Below are 18,576 nucleotides of genomic sequence, written 5' to 3' on the forward strand. Positions count from 1 at the left end.
GATGGCCTAAGATCTTACCAACATGTACTGTGGATTATCTATCGGAGCCTAGATAACTCATAGCTTGTAAGAGTCATATGACCTTGTCAAAGAAATGATATTTGACCAGAAAAAAAAATAGATTTAAGAACAGCTGAGAATTACCTATATATCCTGATTAATATATTTAACTTAACATTGTTGCATCTTGCACGAAATTGGAAGATTAAACCGTCTTATATAGTGTGCTTAGAATGCACACTGTTTGTGTCTTCGCGAATCTTGCACGAAATTGGAAGATTAAAACGTCTTATACAGGTTGCTTAGAATGCCCACTGTTTGTCTTCGTGACTATATGATTCTTTTGATTTTTATTTTACACAGGGTCAATGGTTTAGTTTTTTTTTTATAAATGAGGGTCAATGGTTAAGTGCATTAAGTAAGATATATGCACGAAATTAGAAGATTAAAACGTCTTATATAGTGTGCTTAGAATTCCCACTGTTTGTGCCTTCGCGAATCTTGCACGAAATTTGGAAGATTAAAACGTCTTATACAGGCTGGTTTGGTATTGCTGTGCTTTGAAAAAAAACTGTTTCTGTTGTGCTGTGAAAATAAGCGGCGATGAAATAAAGCTGTAGAGTGTTTGGTAAACTTTTTTGTAAAAATGCTTTTGAAAAAAAAAAGCAGTATTATAGTGTTTGATAAACTTTTATGTAAAACAGATGTGAAAAAATGCGGTTTTTCAAAGCTGGGTTTTGCAGCTTCTTGTTTTTGGCTTTTTTTCATCCAAAACTGTGAAAAAAAACTGAAGCTGAATGCTTACCAAACACAAAAAAGCTCCCAGATTTTTTTTATACCAGTTTTTTTTCAGAAAGACTTTAGTACCAAACTAGGTCTTAGAATGCCCACTTTTGTCTTCGTGACTATATGATTCTTTTGATTTTTATTTTACACAATGTCAATGGTTTAGTCTTTTTTATTTTTATTTTTTTTTATAAATGAGGGTCAATGGTTAAGTACATTAAGTAAGATATATTGATAAACACATCAGTGTTGAAAGTTTGAAATTTCATCCATAAGTCAATTGGTAATATGACCATTAAACACATGTAAGGTCATTTCTTTTTCTGATGTGGGATTAACACTCTTATCACGCCCCTTCACATGTGACAAATTTTCAAACCTAGCACATGAACTACATAGATTGGGTGACGTGAAACACATGTGACCGATTGGCTTTACATGCACATAGTGGGACAGTTGTTCTGATACGTACCATGAAAAAAAATTGAGGTTCCACTATAAAAGTAATTAGCAATACATGGAGTAGTCCAATTACTAATAAGCACATGTAATGTCTCTTCTTTCTCTGATGTGGGATAACCACTCTCAATAGTTACGCTACTACGTTGGAATTAAAAATGAAGTAGGAGGGGTATGACTTAATCAGCAAAGAATATTCATGCTTCACTAGTTAAACCAATTAAATCTATTGACTTGCTCTTGATCGTTCTACCATGATAACTTATTTAAATATTAGTCACCAAAAAAATTTGCAATCCATGTCTTGTATTTCTTAGTCATTGGTCAGCTAATAACTTTTCTAATTACGTAATCACGGGTGCTTAATTTGAATGAAGAACTTGATATATGGTAAGGGCATAATCCCAGATTACTTCGTGCATTCAAAATCTATAGATTTTACTTCAAGTTTAAGGCACATGTGTGCGTCTCATGTGTTCAATCTTTTGTTGTTGTTACTTGTTATTTGGATATGGGAGGATTCAAGCTTTGAACATTTTTCAGATATTGGGAAGAGAAGTGTTACCAAACTAATTAATTATGAGCTAGTTGTTTTCAAATTGGTTCATAACATCAGAAGCTTGAGACTAAAATACCCATGAAACTTGAAATACACCTTGCAAATGTATGATAACTAACAAGAATTGAAAAAACTTAAACCATTACAAACCTTTGACCACATTAGTAATCCCGTGCATGACGATGATCAAGCTATATGAGAATTCTTTTTCCCGTTTCAATAACACACTATATATATATATCAATTATCCGAGTTGCCAAATCAGCCCAGCTAAGATGTTTTTTTTTAACCTTCTTTCCAATATAAAACATTAATTATATATCAAATCTAACAAAACCAAACTAGTTATGAAAATAACAACTAGCTAGCATCTTAAATATTCGTAATTTCCTATGGAGGGCACCGACACATTGTTGTATATGTAGTATATAGTTGTTGTGTATGTAGTATACAGGCATTACTGTATACAAACGTTATATGTATAAATATATAAACTCTTTCCTGCATTTGTATATATGGTTTGAATTGAGACATCGACATAACGCGGCTCATTTCCTCGCTTCCAAGCCAATTATTGTCATGGCTTCTAAGGAAAATGTCTGTCACAATTATGTTTTCCTCAAGCCAGAAGAAGCAAGCTTCATCGAGCTCATTCGCCTCCTGTTTTCCTCCGACGTAGAAAAAAGAAGCTTCATCAACTGCTCGGGAGACGAAGGACGTGAACGACGAAAATTTGAACGCCGATGGGTAATCTTCGTCTCTATTGTGGTGCAATGGATGTTCCTTTTCTTCAGAACGCCCATGGCTCGAACTGGGGGTACTGTGAACAAGTTGCTAAATCTTGTAGCAACCAATGGCGGATTGTTCGCGCTCTTCAAAATGTGGCTTACAGGTTTGGTCTGATATAATTTATTGTAATAGTATAAGAACATATTCTTTTGTTCTCTTTGATTCAACAATTTAAAATTTTGAAAATTCGTGACTGATTCATTTAGTTCAAGCATGTATGCATCCGTGATTAATTACTTTTGTTTGTACCATACTTGACCAATCCCGAAACTACCGAGCACCGGCCAACGCTATACTGTCAAGGACCCAGAAGAGTTCCCCTCCGACCAGGAGGCCAATCACTACTCGACACGTGTCAAGATTAGAAGCCAATCAGAGCGCAGCACGTGTCAACATCAAGAACCAATCATAACATGACACATGTCAATGTGACAAAGCTACAAGTTTTTCTATAAATAGGGGTCATTCCCCCACAATATTGCCTAATGCCATTTTGTGTTAAATCATTCACAAGAACTCACTAAATTGAGAGCTTGATCCTTTGTACTTGTGTAAGCCCTTCACTACTAATAAGAATTCCTCTACTCCGTGGACGTAGCCAATCTGGGTGAACCACGTACATCCTGTGTTTGCTTCTCTGTCTCTATTCATTTACGTACTTATCCTCACTAGTGACTGAAGCAACCAAGCAACCAAGCGAAGGTCACAAAACCTGACACTTTCTGTTGTACCAAAGTCTTCGCTGATTTTGTGCATCAACATTTGGCGCCGTCTGTGGGAAGCGACACTTATTCCTACTCTCTTCAGCTGTGTCAAGCTGGTTTCTATCATTCGTACACTTTCTTTTGACCAGGCATCCCTCTCCAACATGGGAAGCGAAGGAAGCCACAGCACACAGAATGACACCCCCCTTGCACATAGTGCGAAACAACGAAAGAAGGAAGGAAAACGAGTTCTTCTTCAAGCTAAAGTCGATGAGTTGGAAGCTCAGAACAACAAGATAGCAATAAGGAATGAGGTCCTCCAGGAGCAATATGAGAAGCTCTTCGAGACACTCCACGAAGCTAGGCAAGCTCAGACACGCGAGCTTGTTGCCCCCGTGGAAGTCAACCATCAACTGGGTGCCCTCCAACATGGAGGGTCACATGCATTCGACATAGATATCCCTGATAGGGAACAGATTACCCCTCGACTTGATAATCAACATGAGGCTTCTCTTAACCCAGTTGCTTCGACCCGAACCATGAGAAGTGGAGGGAGACACCTCTTTACTGAAGGGGCAGAAGGATCGAAAGCCGTCTTTCGCGATTGTCGGGATTTCCTGAAGCAACGTCGAGAGAATTCCATCCATATAAGCTCAAAGATTAATGACCCAAGGATTTCTGAGAGACTCGGTCCCCTGCCACGGCCCAAGCCGGCCACCAATTTGGGGAAGGGGCAACAAGTCCCAGAGAGACATGAGGGTACAGGGGACTCAGAGGTGTTCCGACAGACATACCCTGGAAGCCAGTACAGCGAGTCCAGGGAAAAATCACATGCCCTCGATCAAACCTTCCTAATTCCAAGAGGAGATGGAGATTTACGAAAGAAAGCTCCAGTGACACATAACTCCGCTCAGGACCCCCTTGTCCTACAACTTCTTGAGGAAGTAAACAAGTTGAAGGCTGAACGTCAGGCTGAAATACCTGACTGGAACCAACCCAGGCCTGGCCCTCTTACAAGGAGGATCCTCAACACCCCCCTTCAAGCAAAGACAAAGCAAAAGCTTGGCTTGCAACTTTATACTGGAAAAGAGGACCCGATTGAGCACCTTAACCTCTTTGAGTCCACCATGGCATACCGGATGCACACCGACGAAGAGCGATGTCTTCTCTTCCCCTCCACCCTCTCTGGTGGAGCTCTAAATTGGTATTGTCGTCTTACACCTGAGACGGTAGACTCATTTGAGGAATTGAGGAAACTATTTGTTTCCCAACACATTTTCCAAACCGATCGCTTGCACTCTGCAGATGACTTGTACACTATCCGCCAGAAGCCAGACGAGTCATTACGTATGTATGCTGGCCGCTTCAGCCATGAATACTCCCGGTGTGCCGAGGCAGATGACAAGACTGCCCTCAAAGCCTTCACGGCAGGCCTACGTGATTGTTTCTTTAAATACATGATCAATGCCAATACTTGGAAGACTTACTCTGAGGTGATGGCGCAGGCTTATAACCATGCCTCCGCCGAGGCAAAGACATATCAGGGGAAACCCCCTACAACCATCCTTTATCAACAAGTGGGAGGTGGAAGCCAGACTCACCTAAATGAGAAGACCTCGACTTCCCAAACAGCAGTGGCACCTCCCCATGCCTTGCATAATGCTTCACCGAATCAACAGACATATCAATTTCAAGGCAAGAGGAAGGATTTCCATCCTCACCACTCTCCTTTCAGTAAAAAGAGTAAGGGACACTATCCCGATAACCAAGGGTATCGCCACAATAACGCTCGCCCCCAGGCAGTCAATGCAGTGGGTCAAACCCGCGTCAAGATACCCCCTACCCCAAGGTATGAGACATACACGCCCTTGAATGCCACATGCGCGGCCATTTACCCCAGCATAGCTCACCTGATACCAAAACCAAAGCCGAGGCACCCAGATTACACGCCCCCGAATAACGCGGGCACGTTTTGTTGCTACCATGAGCATAACGGCCATGATAGCGAGAAATGTATCATCCTCCGTGATCGTATTGAAGCTTTGGCACGAGAAGGAAAAATTGATCAATTCCTTCTTCACCCTCAAAGGGATAACCGTAACCAACGCCAGGTGAATGTCATATATTCCATAAGCGGCGGCACACCCATATCTGAATCTTCCAATAGGGCCATGAAAAACAGTGAACGAAGTCTGAGGACTGGTCACCAAGTGTTTCACGTGGAAGACATCAGGGGAGGGAAGTATCAAAAACCTAACTGGGATCTGATATGTTTCTACCCTGAGGAAGAAAGAGGCATCATCTACCCTCATAACGACCCATTGATCGTGGAGGCTCACATAGCCAACTTTGATGTTCGACGAATCCTCGTAGACACAGGGGCTTCGGTCAATATCATGTTTGCCGAAGCTTTCAGGGCGCTCAGTGTAGCTGAACACTTACTCGATCGCTCGATTTCTCCTCTGATAAGCTTCTCCGGTGATATCGTGCAACCCTTAGGGAGCATACATTTACCCTTTACTATTGGTACAGGCCCTTACACGGCTACCATTACCACTAACTTCCTAGTGGTTGACTGCCCAACGGCATACAATGTCATCTTTGGGCGCACAGGCATCAATGATCTCAAGGCTATGGTATCCACGCATATGCTGTTGATGAAATTTCCAACCCCCCATGGCAACGGCTACATCAGAGGAGATCAGCTTAGTGCACGATCATGTTACAACACTTCAGTTAAGCAACAACACTTGCCCGGACCCAAGGAAACCCTGTCTGTACATGACCAAGTCACAAAGACCAGCCTAGATGAAGCGAACTTGGATCTTCCTGATAGCAACAATCAACCCGATGATCCTCGAGATGACTCTTTCACCCAGCAAGCCCAACCTGCTGAAGAGTTGGAGAAGGTACCTATCTCAAGAGATTATCCAGATCGCATGGTGAAGATTGGCACCACATTGTCACCACCCCTTCGGTTAGCATTGATATCTTTTTTGAAAGAGAACACTGAAGTCTTCGCCTGGTCATACGAGGACATGCCAGGCATCTCTCCCGATGTCATCTGTCATCGTTTGAGTATTGACCCCAAGATCAAGCCGGTGAGACAGAAGCGAAGATCTTATGACGCTGAACGATACGAGGCAATGAAAGCAGAAGTTGAAAAACTCAAAGGCATAGGCTTTGTCCGCGAAGTCAATTACCCGACATGGGTAGCAAATGTGGTCCTTGTTAAGAAAAATCCAACCAAAGAAAGTCTTTTGCTTCAAAAGGTCTTGTGGAGAATGTGTGTTGACTACACCGACCTAAACAAAGGGTGTCCGAAAGATAGCTTCCCTCTTCCTCTTATTGACAGACTTATAGACTCTACGGCCGGGTGTGAACTCCTGAGCTTCATGGATGCTTACTCAGGATACAACCAAATCCTCATGAACCCTTCGGATCAAGAACACACAGCCTTCACTACCGACAGAGGACTATACTGCTATAAAGTCATGCCTTTCGGCCTAAAGAATGCAGGAGCGACTTATCAGAGACTAGTCAACTCAATGTTCGCCGAGCAGATTGGGAAGAACATGGAAGTTTACGTTGATGATATGTTAGTCAAGAGCAAACATGCTGACCAACACATCACCAACCTATCTGAAACTTTCACTATTTTGAAGAGGTATCGAATGAGGTTAAACCCCAACAAATGTGCCTTCGGCGTAGGCTCTGGCAAATTCTTAGGTTTCATGATTAGCCAACGAGGCATTGAAGCTAATCCCGAGAAGATCAAAGCAATCCTCGACATGAAGGAACCGGTAACTTCAAAGGACATCCAGAGCCTTACTGGCAAGGTGGCAGCCTTAACCAGGTTCATTTCTAAGGCCACAGACAAATGTGCTCCCTTTTTTAAAGCACTTAAGGGAAGTAGGAAGTACATTACATGGACTGATGAATGTGCCGAGGCATTCAAAAACCTCAAGGAGTACATGAGTAAAGCCCCTCTACTCTCCAAGCCCGAGGTAGGAGACATTCTCATTATCTACCTATCGGTATCAGCTTCAGCCGTAAGTTCCGTTCTCATTCGAAAGGATGGGAATATTGAGCGACCTGTCTACTACGCTAGCAAAGCCCTACAAGATGCGGAGACACGATACTCCAACATTGAGAAATTAGCTCTAGCATTGGTCATGTCTGCTCGGAAACTTCGCCCTTATTTCCAAGCACACGCCATCATCGTGCTTACCAATCACCCTCTTCGACAGATACTCCAGAGTCCTGACACGTCTGGGCGAATGATCAAATGGGCGATAGCATTGGGTGAGTTTGACATCTCCTACCAACCAAAACCAGCCGAAAAAGGTCAAGCAGTAGCAGATTTCATTGCCGACTTCACATATCCGGTTGACATTGCTTCTACACCTGAAGCAGTGGCTTCATTACCCCCGGAAGCTCAGAAGGTAGAATCAACGACCTCAGCTTGGAGTCTGTATGTTGATGGCTCATCCAACCAACAGGGCTGTGGAGCGGGATTAGTCTTGACTACGCCCGACAAGGTAGCAATGGAGTATGCTCTTCGTTTCAAATTCAAGGCATCAAACAATGAGGCCGAGTATGAAGCCCTTCTGGCAGGATTACGTTTGGCCAAACACCTCGGGGTTAAACAAATTGATATTTTCAGTGACTCCCAATTAGTGGTCAACCAGGTTACCAACAACTTTGATGCTAAGGACAGCTCCATGGCAGCATATCTTGCGCAAACACAACTTTTGCTCAAGCACTTCCACTACCAGATCACCCAAGTTCCTCGAGCGGCAAACAGTCATGCAGACGCCCTGGCTCGCCTCGCCTCAGCTGTGGAAGACAAGATTGGAAGAAAAATTCATGTCGAACTGTTGGCAACACCAAGCACCATGGCCGCAGAAGTATGCAACTTACAACGGGGGGATAATTGGATCACCCCGATCTATAATTTCCTTGCTCATGGCACCCTCCCAAATGATAAAGTCCAGGCTAAGCAAATTCGATACAAGTCTACCCGCTACCTGATCATCAATGATCAACTCTATAAGCGAGGTTTTAGCCTGCCATACTTAAGGTGTCTTACGCATGCCGAGGCGGAAATCGTCATTCGGGAAATACATGAGGGAGTCTGTGGAGATCATGCTGGATCTCGGTCCCTAGCACACAAGACTTTTCGCCAAGGATATTACTGGCCAACACTCCACCAGGATGCCATCAAAGTATCCCGCTCATGTGACAAATGTCAACGATATGCGGCTATTCCTCATTCCCCTCCAGAGCCTCTTACTCCTATGATCAGCCCTTGGCCCTTCGCCCAGTGGGGACTTGATTTGATCGGCCCAATGCCGGCAGGGAAGGGCAAAGTCTGTTACGCAGTCGTTGCAGTGGACTACTTCACAAAGTGGGCCGAAGTAGAACCCTTGGCAACCATTACTGAGGCAAAGATAGAAGACTTCGTGTGGAAGAACATCCTTTGTAGATTCGGCATTCCCAATGCGATAGTCACTGACAATGGGCGACAGTTTGACAACAAGAAGTTCATGTTGTTATGCTCTAAGTTCAACATCAACTTATGCTTTGCCTCTCCAGCTCATCCCCAGTCTAATGGACAAGTTGAGGCCATCAACAAAATAATCAAGCGCACTTTGAAAACCAGCTTGGACAAAGCTAAAGGCTGTTGGCCAGAATTTGTACCCCAAGTTCTTTGGTCATATCGCACTTCATATCGGACTTCAACAGGAGAAACTCCATTCTCACTTGCCTTTGGCACAGAGGCGGTTGTCCCTGTTGAGCTCGAGCAAGCAACATTCCGAGTCCAGAACTACATTCAAAGTGAAAATGACAAACAACTCACCCTCAACTTGGATTTAGTCGAGGAACACAGAAACCAAGCTCACTTGAGGAATGTCGCCTACAAGCAGCGCATCTCCAACTATTATGACTCTAGGGTCAAGCCTCGTTCTTTCAAAATAGGAGACTGGGTCTTAAAGAAAAGATTACTCTGCGACAGAGTCCCGAGTGAAGGCACACTTAGTCCAAACTGGGATGGACCGTATGAAGTCATTGGCATCAGTCGCCCTGGCTCTTACACACTTAGAAGCTCCGATGGCAAGACCCTTGGCCATCCATGGAACGCTGATCACTTGAAGTACTACTACAAATAGACTCACGATGTACAAGTGTTGAGCTATAGCCGTTTGGCATCCTATGTAATGAAGGCCATTTGGCAATGAATTCAATAAAGAGGTAATTTAGCCAACTCAGCCCTCACTCTTTTACATTCATAGCAAGCGATGCCGGAACCCTTCTCAATCAGAAAGCAATCCGTCTTCCACAGTCACTACAAAACAAGCAAATGAAGACCGTGTCAAGCGCCAAAAAAAAAAAAAAAAAAAAAAAAAAAAAAAAAAAAAACAGCTTCATCCAAAAAGCTTCACCCGAAAAGCTTCACCTCCAAAGCTTCACCTAAAAAGCTTCACCCGAAAAGCTTCACCTCCAAAGCTTCACCCACAAAGCTTCACCTAAAAAGCTTCACCTAAAAAGCTTCACCTAAAAAGCTTCACCCGAAAAGCTTCACTTAAAAAAGCTTCACCTACAAAGCTTCACCTAAAAAATCTTCACCTAGAAAGCTCCCTCTACATACTTTCACCATCAAAGCTTCACCCACAAAGCTTCACCCACAAAGCTTCACCTAAAAAGCTTCACCCAAAAAGCTTCACCATCAAAGCTTCACCTAAAAAGCTTCACCCAAAAAGCTTCACTTAAAAAGCTTCACCCAAAAAGCTTCACCATCAAAGCTTCACCTAAAAAGCTTCACCCAACAAGCTTCACCCGAAAAGCTTCACCTCCAAAGCTTCACCCACAAAGCTTCAACACCAAAGCTTCACCTACAAAGCTTCAACACAAAACCTTGCTCCAAATAAACAAATTTTGTTCACAAAACCCAAGATGCCCTTGAACTTGTACAAAAACACTTGGGTAAACATAAACATTTTTTGTTTTACACCCACAAGGGCCCAAAATTTTCCTTCTTATTTATTCACTTATATATGTTCTCAAACATATTATAATAGATCCAACAACAAGCCAAAGTCCCAAATTTCATAATGGACAAAAGTACAAGCAATTCATCAATAATGAAGGTGCTACAAAAATTGGAATCTGCCCCAAAATAGAAATCCAACCCAAGAGACTTTTTCTCTCTCTCCCTCTTCCGCCTCCTTTCATCTATCAAATTTCTGCAACCTCTGCTCTTCTCCAATGGAGCTGAATTTTGGACACCGTATAGTTCTTGAGCATATGAACAACTTTCAAGAAGGAACCATTTCTGTTTGAGCGACGGAAATTAAAGTGTTGAAGCTCCAAACATGATAGTCGGCTTCTTGCAGATTTCGAAGCTGTTGTGATGTTTCGAAGATCTGGAAATATTTAACCGTTAGTTCATCCTGAATTTTTGATATGTTATGAAAGAGTCGATGAGGAACAACTTCAATGAAGAAAGCATACCGATCTGAACAAGAGAAAATGGAGTTTCGAAGCTCACAACAAATCTGACGGGTTGACAGACAAATAATAACCAGTCATTCATCATACCTGAATTTCTTGAGTTATACAGCTCCGAGGGATCTCAAATTTGGATATGTTGTAGTTCACAAGCTGAGGAACAACTTCAATGAAGAAAGCATACCGATCTGAACAAGAGAAAATGGAGTTTCGAAGCTCACAACAAATCTGACGGGTTGACAGAAAAATAATAACCAGTCATTCATCATACCTGAGTTTCTTGAGTTATACAGCTCCGAGGGATCTCAAATTTGGATATGTTGTAGTTCACAAGCTGAGGAACAACTTCAATGAAGAAAGCATGCTGATATGAGCAAGAGAAAATAGAGTTTCAAAGCTCACAACAAATCTGACGGGTTGACAGACAAATGATAAACAGTCACTCATCATACCTGGATTTCTGGAGTTGTACTGCTCCGATGGCTCTCCAATTTGGATATGTTGTAGTTAAGGAATTAACGAACAACTTTCATGAAGACAACTTTGTGATTCGACCTACAGATGATGGTGTTATGTTGAAAAACAATTCCGGTGTTATGTTGAAAAACAATTCCGGTTGTTAGGGGAAAGGAAAAACAATTCCACCAAAGAAACATCATTATGATGTTTCATCATTATGGTGTTTTCATCATTATGATGCTTTCATCATTGTGATGCTTCCATCATTGTGATGCTTCCATTATGATGTTAATGCACCAACGGTTACACCTTCTGCAATTCCACTTATTCGGGCCTAGCAACCTTCATAAACAAAATCTATGAAGAAAAAGTCCGGGGCTACCACTTAGAAAACAAAAGAATGAAGTTTTGGTACTTACGACATGGACTATTAGCAAGACACCTCATTCGTCAACTCCCTCGACTAGAGACTTGGGGGACTCCCACCATATGCTACTACGCCTTGGTACTCAAAAGTTCGTGACTACTCAGTGACTTGGATTTTTCAAGTCTCCAACCGAGAAGTTTTCCTCACTCGGGAAATTAAGGGAACACTACCTCAAACTACATGCTTCACTCACAAAGCTTCAACAATACAGGTTTCAACAAAAGCAAAAATTCAAAGAACTTTATGAAGAAGGCTTTGGTGTATTTAACACAATATGTTGAAATGAAGCAAAGCTTATTTATTAATATTTTCGATAAGCCACAAATATGTACATATACATGAGTCAAAATAAACAAACAAAAGGGAGCATTCACAAAGGTTGCTTAGGGGAAGTCTCAGCAGTCGGTAGAGCCCCAGAAAGAGAAAGCACCGGAGGGTGGTTATCCGGAGCCTCAGTACTTGACAAAACCCCAGAAGGAGGAGGCATTGGAGGTTCATCATTTGAAGCTTCATTACCAGGTACAGCCCCAGAGGACGAAGGCAATAAATGCCTTTGGAACAAACCCACAAACCGCTGATGATCAAGTAAAACCTTACCATCAGATTCCTTCATCTGGTCAAGCTTCCTCTTCATGTTTGTAGCATAGTCATGGGCGAGCCGGTGCAACTGCTTATTCTCATGCTTGAGCCCTCTAATCTCCTGTTTGAGACTCATCACTTCAGCAGCCAATGATTCAACTTGGCGGGTTCTAGCAAATAGGCGTTGGGCCATATTAGACACAGAACCTGCACACTGAACACTAAGAGCCAGAGAGTCCTTAACAGCCAACTCATCAGACCGTTTGGAAAGTAGTCTATTATCTTTGGGAGTGAGAAGGTTCCTGGCCACCACTGCAGCGGTCATATCATTCTTCATCACAGAATCCCCAACGGTAAGAGGACCAGTAGGGGATATGAAGGATGGGCGCCATATGTTGTCTGGAGAAGGCGTGGCTGTCTCTTCTCCAAGGTTCAAGTCAAAACGACGGTCGGAGGGTCCAGACATTTTCAAATGTGTTGAAGAAGGAAGAGGTCAGACAAATCAAGATCTTAGAAGTGCAAGAAATGAGCTTCTACTGGTAGAGATTCAAGTGTGCTGTGGAACTTAATGCCAGCCTCTATAAAAATCTGCACTCGACGGAGCTTCAGAAATCGAAGAGGCGTTTGCTTTCTCAAAAGCTGGGCTGCTCAGAGACCACGAGGGCCGATCTCAGAAATCGAAGAGGCGTTTGCTTTCTCAAAAGCTGGGCTGCTCAGAGACCACGAGGGCCGATCTCAGAAATCGAAGAAGCACCTGCTTTTTCAGCCTCGTCAGCACCTGTCACATGCACACTCAGCTTTGCGGAAATTACGGGCAATCTGTCGAAGATTTCTGGTGAAGTAGAAAGCACGTGAATCTTACTGTTCAATCACCGCTCTCCATATGCACCATCAACTCCTCGGGTACCACATATAACTTTGTCAAAGATCTCTGACAAAGTTTAGGCACGAGAATTTCGAAGTTCCAGCTACCCTACTATTACCCATAAGGGTAAAGGAACAGCACCACTGCTTGACAACTGGAAAGTCCCTATGTGTGTCGACCTCCGGGTTTTGCGGCAAGACAGGTTGGCAAGAACGTCCAACCTTTACTCACATTCGAGAAAAGACTCCCAACATAATTACTTTCTAAAAAACCGGAGTAGCACCGCTTTCCGAATCTCGAGAGTCAGATCCTCGACGGGATTGCTTGTTCGAAAACCGAAGAGGCACAACTCTCAGAACTTCGAGAGCCAGATTTCCTTAGATAAAGCTTGTCTGTAATCTTCACACGTAACATCAGCTTTCCAGATACCACATACCACTTTTTCAAAGTGCTCTGACAAAATTAAAACACGTGAAGCTGGTAGCTCCCACTACATTGCTGTGACCAAGAAGGGTAAAGGAATAGCATTACTACTTGTTATTGGGAAATCCCTATATACATTGACCTCCCTCCTCAACGGACAGGCAAACCTGCAAAAATGCTCAACCCTTTCTCACATTCGAAAAGGCACCCTCAACATAACCTCTCGAAATACTCAGCTTTATTTCCCCCCGATAATACCTCAGCAAATAAGCCACACCAAGAACAAGAGTATCTCATATCATCAGGGTCGAAAGCAAGAGTATCCCATATCATGCTTTCTCCCTGTCTTTGTCTTTGTCCTTGTCCACACCTGCAGGACAATGAGAAAGAGAGCAGTCAGTCGGAACCTGAAATCAAACCTCCAATTTGGAACTGACTGCCTGGAGCCTTTGCCTGGTTGCTTACTTAGCATTGCTCTCGAGTACTCATCCTCAACTGTTGTCAAGGTCACGAATTCCACCGGCAAATACCTCATGACAGTTGATCAGATATTGGCTCTTTACACTGAAGCTGCCAAGCGTGGATGAGTCACTATGAAGGAATGTTCTGAAGGACCATTTAAATGCAAAGGTTGCACACCACTTCTGCCATGCAAAAGATTGAAGCAGAAGGTTCAACGGTGAGCTGAAACAGATCACTACAGCACGACACCTTTCCATACCACATTCATTATTCCGTCAACAGCAAAAGTATCCCATATCATCAAGGTCGAACGTACTCTAGATTTGATGGACTTGTTTTGACCCTCAAATTTTTGATTCGGCCTTATACTCTGAAGGGCACCAGAAAACCCTCCAGCACAGTTCAAGAATAAGCCTGTGGAAAGTTACTTCTTCAAAAGCAAAAGTATCTCATATCATCTCTTATCCATTTGCTTCTCCTTATCCTGGCAGTTGAATGAGAGACAAGGAGAATGAGAACAATCAACCGGAAGCCGACGTCAAACCTCTGATCCTGGGTTGCTTACTTGGAAGTTTGACTGCTTACCTTGTCTGTCACCTCTTTCGGCAGATCTCCTAGCTCGGCGACTTGGGGGACTCCTACTATAGGGTTTGTATCACACTTGACTAAGCCCGAAACTACAACTAAGCTTCAAGTGAAATTGATACATTACCTTGTGCGTCAACATCAGCTAAGTACACCATTCCCGGATGGAGGAAAGGTACTTCCAGAGAAGGGCAGATGAAGATCAGACCACACTTCGGTACTTAGAAGTTTCGTGATTACTCAAGGGATTGGATCTTGCAAGTCCCCAACCGAGGAGTTTCCCTCACTCGGGAACTTAGGGGAGCACTGTTTGTACCATACTTGACCAATCCCGAAACTACCGAGCACCGGCCAACGCTATACTGTCAAGGACCCAGAAGAGTTCCCCTCCGACCAGGAGGCCAATCACTACTCGACACGTGTCAAGATTAGAAGCCAATCAGAGCGCAGCACGTGTCAACATCAAGAACCAATCATAACATGACACATGTCAATGTGACAAAGCTACAAGTTTTTCTATAAATAGGGGTCATTCCCCCACAATATTGCCTAATGCCATTTTGTGTTAAATCATTCACAAGAACTCACTAAATTGAGAGCTTGATCCTTTGTACTTGTGTAAGCCCTTCACTACTAATAAGAATTCCTCTACTCCGTGGACGTAGCCAATCTGGGTGAACCACGTACATCCTGTGTTTGCTTCTCTGTCTCTATTCATTTACGTACTTATCCTCACTAGTGACTGAAGCAACCAAGCAACCAAGCGAAGGTCACAAAACCTGACACTTTCTGTTGTTCCAAGACCTCCGGTTTTGTGCATCAACAACTTTAATTAAAGAAAAAGGAACGGAACTCATTAATACCCTTTTCATTTTTTCTCCAAGGGTTTTGATAGTGAACCTGAAATTATTTTTTTATTTGTCTTGGTGTGGATTTGCGTATCGAACTAAAGTTTCACTTGATTGACTCGAAAATTTCTATCTTTACTTTGGTGGGAATCAGATCAAATTATTGATATACAATCTAAATCTAACTCATTAGTGTATACATCATCCTTCAGGGCTTAGACAAACCTCAAAAACTCTGACCTGAACGAATTTTGATATTAAAACGAAGAGGAAAATATATAAAAAAAATTACATGTTTGGTAAAAAGAAATAAAAAGACATAAAAGAGAGGTTTTTCATATTATTACACAAAATAATTCATCTAATTTTTTTTTTTTTAAATTATCATTCTCTTGAGTTCATGCATGAACTTTTTTTTTTTTAACAGAAAAAACTAACTTTAACTAGTGGCAACCAATTATAGGAACATAATTATGTTGATACTTAGGTCATATTTTCTGTTTAAGTAATTGAATGAGTAAAAGGGCCGGTGGGCAGGAAAGGTGGCAGAGGCAGATTCGTTATCAATCAGATCAGTGCTGGGAAATCTTGATAGGCGAGTTGAATTGGACGACAACATCAAACCAGGCAATACAAGATACGAAGGAGCTCTGTCCATGATGGCGGCTAAAATGTCATACGAAAACCAAGTCCTCATTAAAACAATCGTCACGGGTCACTGGAAGGTAAGCATATTTTATTATCTTAAGCACCAAGGTTTTAAATTGTACTAGTGATTATGATGATCATGAATTAACTGACTTCTTTATCTTTTAATTCTTTTGAATGTGCAGATGAAATTCATAGAGTTTTACAACTTTTGGAATGGTATGGTATACCTAGGAATGTTGTTTTGAAATGACTTCCGCTTACTTTTTTTCTTCCCCTGCACACCTAATGTTATTAGCGACATTTGAATTGAATAAATCAAAGAAAATCATTTCGCATAAAAAATAAAGTAATAACAAAAGTATGATTTTGGTCTTTGTAATTTATACCATGGTTTAATTTTTGCAGTTTTAGACATATAATTCACACTTTTGTCACTCATCACCATCTGTTAATAACACTGACAAAATTAAGCAACTGTCTGTAATTTGCAACAACTAGTAACCACAAGGCTAAACTACAAGAAAATAAAATATAGGGATTAGAGTTGAACTTCGGTCAAACTACAGAAATGAAGCTTTTTAAAAAAATAAAAAAATAAATAAAATCTTGGATTCTTTTTTAATATCAAATAATTTTCAGGTTATCAGAGACGAGATTCAACGCAAGCCTTCCTGTTCCAAGACAAAACATCTGACCCCAACTTGATTGTGGTTGCATTTAGAGGCACCGACCCCTTTGATGCCGACGCATGGAGGACGGATTTCGACATCTCATGGTGCGAGTTTGCAGGACTCGGCAAGACCCACAGCGGCTTCATGAAAGCTCTTGGCATGCAACCAAACAGAAGCTGGCCCCTTGAACAAGAAACACAACAAGTCAACGCCGCTGAACAACATCCTCATCAGTTTGCTTACTACAAAATCAGACAAATTCTGATGGATTTAATGCAAGAAAACAAGAATGCCAAGTTCATACTGACAGGCCACAGCTTGGGCGGGGCATTGGCCGTGCTGTTTGCCGCGGTGCTTGCAATGCACGACTACGAGGAGAAATATGCATGGTTGATGGGGAGGTTGGAAGGGGTGTACACTTTTGGACAGCCAAGGGTGGGGGATGAGAACTTTGGGGGGTTTATGAGGGAGAAGCTGAAAAATTATGGTGTGAAGTATATGAGGTATGTTTATTCCAATGATATGGTTCCCAGGATACCTTATGATGATAAAACTCTCTTGTTTAAGCACTTTGGTCCAAGCCTATATTTCAGCAGCTGCTATAAGGGGAAGGTTAGTGTCTCTCTATCTCGATTGAACGTTTCTATTACAATAACCAGTAACATAATCAACAAACGACAGGTTCTGTTGTCGCAATAAGTGGTCACTTGAACATAACATGATTGATTAGGGTTTTGTTGTGAAACGATGAAAGTTATATACATATGTTGTGTACATTTATGCATAAATGCAGTATAGAAGAATTTCTTTCGAACTATGACTAACATTCATTGTTTGATTGGGAACCAGGTTTTGGAGGAGGAACCCAACAAGAACTACTTCAATGTGTTCTGGTTCATACCAAAGTGCTTAAATGCATTGTGGGAGCTGATTAGGAGCTTCATACTGCCGTTAATAAGGGGTGCGGAATACAAGGAAAGCTGGTTTATGAGGATGCTTAGGGTAGTTGGTTTAGTAATTCCTGGATTGGCAGCTCATGCTCCTCAAGATTATGTCAATATTACTCGATTGGGATCCCTTCCTTCACTTGCTCACGTCCAAGAACGTATTCCTCTAGTAAATAATTCTAAAGTCGATTAATGATACAGTTGTTTTGGGCCGATGTGGCCCAAAAGCTTTTGTTTGTGTTTGGTTTTCTGGGACATGATCAGGAAGATTCTGTTTATACCCATTTTAATTTGAAATAAAATTACACTTATACACTTATGAAAATTTATCAAGAATATAGTGCTTAAGTTGATATTTAAAAAAAATTAATAATAAGAACAGCAACTCCTTTTTGAGGCATTTTATCAAGTCGTTGGAGGGCATGTATAAAGGACAACTTCAACCTTCAAATGGGCAATACTGAAGTTATATATAGAGATTCACCAGAGTTTGAAAGCCCAACTGACCCCCCTTGCCCCTTAATGGATCGGCTAGTGCATGCGTGAGTATATTGAGTGTTGAGTAGAGTTTACGTATAACCAAGGGTATAAAAGACAGATCAAATGAGGCAGTTTAAGAGAGTGCTTAACTAAAGCAGGTTGTGTTAAAAAAAAAAAAAAAAAAAACTTAAAGCAGGTAATTTGGTCAAATCCTAATTAAGTAATTAATTAAATCAAATGCATTGCATTTGTTTGACCGAACTTACGTGCGTTGCTTTTGCCAAAATGTGTCGCTGGGTGTGGCTTCAGAATTAACAGACCTACCCCATTGCCCGCTTGAACTTCTCTTTATAAAATATCACACCATTTT

The 18,576-nt window shown here is 41.9% G+C and overlaps 1 protein-coding gene across 2 annotated transcripts; it reads left to right on the forward strand.

Annotated features, from left to right (window-relative positions):
- The first annotated feature begins 2,266 nt into the window (after positions 1-2,266).
- Positions 2,267-18,051, forward strand: LOC126602106 (triacylglycerol lipase OBL1-like). 2 transcript variants are annotated; one of them, XM_050268929.1, is made up of 5 exons: positions 2,267-2,696; positions 15,995-16,182; positions 16,291-16,324; positions 16,748-17,391; positions 17,629-18,051. In XM_050268929.1, exons 1-5 carry the CDS (start codon positions 2,282-2,284, stop codon positions 17,917-17,919), a joined length of 1,572 nt encoding a protein of 523 aa, XP_050124886.1. In that variant the 5' UTR covers positions 2,267-2,281; the 3' UTR covers positions 17,920-18,051. The 2 variants fall into 2 exon arrangements, with proteins under 2 accessions (XP_050124886.1, XP_050124887.1); XM_050268930.1 differs by having other exon boundaries at positions 2,512-2,696; positions 16,000-16,182.
- The last annotated feature ends 525 nt before the right edge of the window (positions 18,052-18,576 follow it).

Source organism: Malus sylvestris, chromosome 15 (genome assembly GCF_916048215.2).
Source record: "Malus sylvestris chromosome 15, drMalSylv7.2, whole genome shotgun sequence".
Taxonomy (NCBI): Eukaryota; Viridiplantae; Streptophyta; class Magnoliopsida; order Rosales; family Rosaceae; genus Malus; species Malus sylvestris.

Coding starts and splice junctions, on each gene's coding strand:
- LOC126602106 (XM_050268929.1), top strand. CDS start 2,282: ATGTATAAATATATAAACTCTTTCCTGCATTTGTATATATGGTTTGAA. Junction 2,697..15,994: donor CTTCAAAATGTGGCTTACAG/GTTTGGTCTGAT, acceptor GCCGGTGGGCAG/GAAAGGTGGCAGAGGCAGAT. Junction 17,392..17,628: donor GCAGCTGCTATAAGGGGAAG/GTTAGTGTCTCT, acceptor ATTGGGAACCAG/GTTTTGGAGGAGGAACCCAA.